At 40.2% G+C, this 3937-nt stretch overlaps 1 protein-coding gene across 1 annotated transcript in view; it reads left to right on the plus strand.

Moving 5' to 3' along the window:
- The window catches only part of GRK7 (G protein-coupled receptor kinase 7), a 58222-nt gene extending 56277 nt beyond the window's left edge, over positions 1–1945 (plus strand). Inside the window, exon 4 of the mRNA XM_006895100.1 lies at positions 1609–1945. Coding sequence (XP_006895162.1) covers positions 1609–1945 — 337 coding nt within the window. The remainder of the gene's footprint in view (positions 1–1608) is intronic.
- Positions 1946–3937: the final 1992 nt, after the last annotated feature.

Consider the following 3937-nt stretch of genomic DNA (forward strand, 5'->3'; position numbering starts at 1 on the left):
AAATTTGAGAGATAGAGAAAGAAGGGGAAGGGGAGAGGGGGGGAGGGAAGGGAAGGGAAGGGAAGAAAAAAGAAAAGAGAAAAGAAAAGAAAAAGGGAAAAAAAGAAAAGCCTAGAGTGGAGTGAATCCTTTGGACCCAGATTCCTGGGCTGAGTAACTCCTAGAACCAAAATACACAAAGACAGTAATCCTTATGTTAAGAGCTGGCCTTGTACTTCTGGATTCTTAGACTGTGAGACAATTCCGTGCATTAAAGTCATCCATTTGCAGTGTCTCTGCTATAGCAGCAGTAAGACCGCTAAGACCAGGAGGGAAAAGCCCACCATAGAAACTTCACCTTTTAGATTGTGGATGGTGATCTTGTGAGGGCAGAGGTGTATTTGACTTATTCTATGTGAATAGCAGTCATGTGGCCCTGAAGGAGAAAGGACTAGAAGTTGAAGGGGAGCAGATTCTAGTCCATTGGACTTTCCTGAGTGTGAAAATAGCTAGGGAGGAAAGCACTTAGAATAAAAGACATATAAACTACAAGACTCTTTAAAACAGTTACCTTTTTTTTTTTACAAAATGTATATACATTGTGTTTCACACTTATCTTCATTGCCATTATGTTTCCTATAATCATTTATATACATTGTGCCTTATAAAATTAAACACCTTTGAAGTATACACACCATTATGGTGCCTTTTCAGGTCCCCACCAGATCTTTCTCATTTCCTTTACCCCCTCCCTCCACCCACCAAATTGTGTGATAAAGTGAAGGTTGTCTGCAAAGAATGAAAATACTACTATCCACATGTCTCAGAATTTGGAATGGTTTTGGGGTTATTTTTCAAAACTATTCTTTATGTCAAGCTTGATATTCCTCTCTAAGGACTGGCCCCTCTGAACATTGCCCAAAGTATCAAACTTCACCATCCTTGCCTCTAAGGCCCACCCTGGTCGCACCTTCTCCAAGACAGACTAGTTTGTTCTTCTGATAATCCATGGGACATTAAATACTCTTCTCCAACACCACAACTCAAAAGCATTGATTCTTCTTCTGTCATCCTTCATCGTTGTCCAGCTTTCAGATGCATAGCAAGTAATTGAAAAGACTATGGCTCGGGTCAGGTGCACCTTAGTCTTTAAAAAGACATAAGTGCTCGTTAGCACTTTGGAGAGCAGATTGTCCCCCATGTGATCCATCTTTTGACTTCTTGACTGCTGGTAACAAGGATACTAATTGTGAATCCAACTAAGATGAAATCTTTGGCAATTTCAATCTTTTCTCCATCTATCATGATGTTGCCTGCTTCAAAAGGTAGAGGATCAATGTAAGCAAGGAAGCCCTTCAACAAGATGGATTTACATGGTGACTGTGACAATGGGCTCAAGTATATTGGAAATGTTGAAGATGGCACAAGATAGGGCAAGGTTCAGATCTGTTGTTCATAGGGTCATTATGAGTCACAGCCAACTTGATGGCACATAACAACATTCTTTATGCCATTAGATTGTCTTTCTGGTTAATGCTAAGCATATAGGGGAAAGTAAGTTTCCTACTTTGTACTCTTAGACCATGTTATCTTTTGGTATCTCTGCTGATCATCCTTCTTTATCCACAGAGGAAAGTCTGATGATCCCAGGAAACACCCTTTCTTCAATACCATCAACTTTCCTCGCCTGGAAGCCAACCTGGTGGAGCCCCCATTTGTGCCAGACCCGTCTGTAGTTTATGCCAAAGACGTTGCTGACATTGAAGATTTTTCCGAGATTCGAGGGATTGAGTTTGATGACAAAGATAAGAAGTTCTTCCAAAGATTTGCAACAGGTGCCGTCCCCATAGCATGGCAGGAAGAGATCATAGAAACGGGACTATTTGAAGAACTCAATGACCCCAACCGAACCTCAGTTTGTGGAAACGGTAACTCATCCAAGTCTGGGGTCTGTTTGTTGTTATAATTGTACCAAGAATCTTGGCTGGCATAACAGGGACTGATCAGTCAGGAGAGGTACTTCAATCATAGGACAGTTCAAAGCACAGGCATCCTTACCATTAGGGCACTTTCCCCCCCTTTAAAGTACACGTAGAGTCTGGGAGAAAGGAACACTCAGGCTTGATTGGATAAGTGAAAAAGCACAAGTCCTCCACTCTTGTTATTGTTGGGTGCCATCCAGTCAACCACAACTCATAAAAGACATGTTCCAGTCATTTCTGACTATAGTGATTCTATGAACAACAGGTCTGAACTTTGCTGTATCCTGCACCATCTTCCCCGTCTCATTGCTACAGTCACTATATTCCTTTCTCTGACCCTACACCTTTCCCAAGCATGATGTCTTTTTTTTAAGGCCTAGGACCTCTTGGCAGCCCACCCAAGGTATGTGAGATATGATTTCACCATCCTGGCCTCTAAGAAGCACCCTGGCTGCTCTTTCTCCAAGACAGACTTGTTTGTTCTCCACCATTGAATATCTGCAAATGACTCAAAGTTCTAGCCCGAGAGAATGGAACTCTGTGGTGTATTCAGAAAAACAGCATTTGCAATTCTTAGTAAATAAACATTGTCTTTTTGTTTGTTTATGTCCTTTCTTTCCTCTACCTTTTATGAATTTTCTGGTTCTGTGCTTACACAAATAATTTTGAAACTGAAAACATATGTCTCTGATATTATCCCTATAAAAATAAATTAATTGTAAGATACTGGCCTTTCTGATTACAGAATCATTTCATCTTCATGGACAGATCTCTTTAATTTGGAAAGGGTAAAAGTAATAATTGTGATGTTGAAATGAATTAAAGCATTCTGTAAATTGGTTATTTTAAGTAACATGCTACAAATTGCCTGTACATGGAAATCTGTAAGCTAGTAGGACCCTACTTGGCTGTACTTTGGAATCACCTAGTGTCTTAGTTATCTCACTGCTGATGTAACAAAAAATACCACAAGTAACAAGTGAATACCCAGTCAGTCACCAGCATTTTGTAGAATTGAAAAGAAAAGCAAAACACAAAACTTCTTCCTGCCAGCCAACTCTAGCTCATGATGACACCCCATAAGGTTTCTGAGGTTATAAATCTTTAGAGGAGATACTGGTCTTTTTCCTTGGAAAGTGGGTAGTAGGTAGTGACTAGTGGATTAAAACTACAGAAGGGGCTGGGCGGAACCTGACTTTAAAGAGCAGGAATTTATCTCCTCATCATTCTGAATGGAAGCTCTTTCTCCACAAGTTTAAGGGGAAAGTCCTTGATTGTTTCAGCTTCTGTGGCCCCAGTTCTTTAATATCTGTGTTCCTCTTATATCAATTTCTATAGCTGTTCTGCTTTTTATATAAGATGCTATGCAGAAGGGGAGGAGCTCTTGTAGTACAGTGGGTTATATATTGAGTTGAACACTGAAAAGCTTGAATTTCAAATCCACCAGCTTCTCTCTTTCCTCTAGAGCCTGACAAGGCAGTCTGCTTTTCTCTCCTCTGGAGGGTAACAAGACAGCCTGCCCATGTTCAGGTTTACAGTCTCAGAAACCTGATACAAAGTCACCATGAATTGGAATCAAATTGACTTCACAGCAGTGAATTTTGTTTTGGTGTGCATAACTGAGTAGGTTTAGGGCCCACCCTACTAAGGTATAAATAAAATAAATAAAAAATAAAATAAAAAATTAAAAAGGAAGAAGCTAAAATGTTTTCTTTCTTAACAAGTGGTATTCATAATTTCAAGAGTTAGGACTCAAATATGTCTTGGGGAGATGGACTCCCATCCATGACACTTTTGTTGCTAGGTGGTGTCAAGTTGACGAGGTCTCCTGGTGGCCATATGAAGGCGGATCGGAACCCTGCCCTATCCTGTGTTATTTGCACAATCTCTGGTCTCAGTTTACTTTGGTGGATAGCCTTCACTTTCTTTAACCCAACATGAATTTTCTTTCCCAGCATGAATTTTTAAAAATCTCT

This window comes from Elephantulus edwardii, unplaced genomic scaffold, assembly GCF_000299155.1.
Source record: "Elephantulus edwardii isolate Elephantulus edwardi_28Jun2011 unplaced genomic scaffold, EleEdw1.0 scaffold00158, whole genome shotgun sequence".
NCBI lineage: Eukaryota > Metazoa > Chordata > Mammalia > Macroscelidea > Macroscelididae > Elephantulus > Elephantulus edwardii.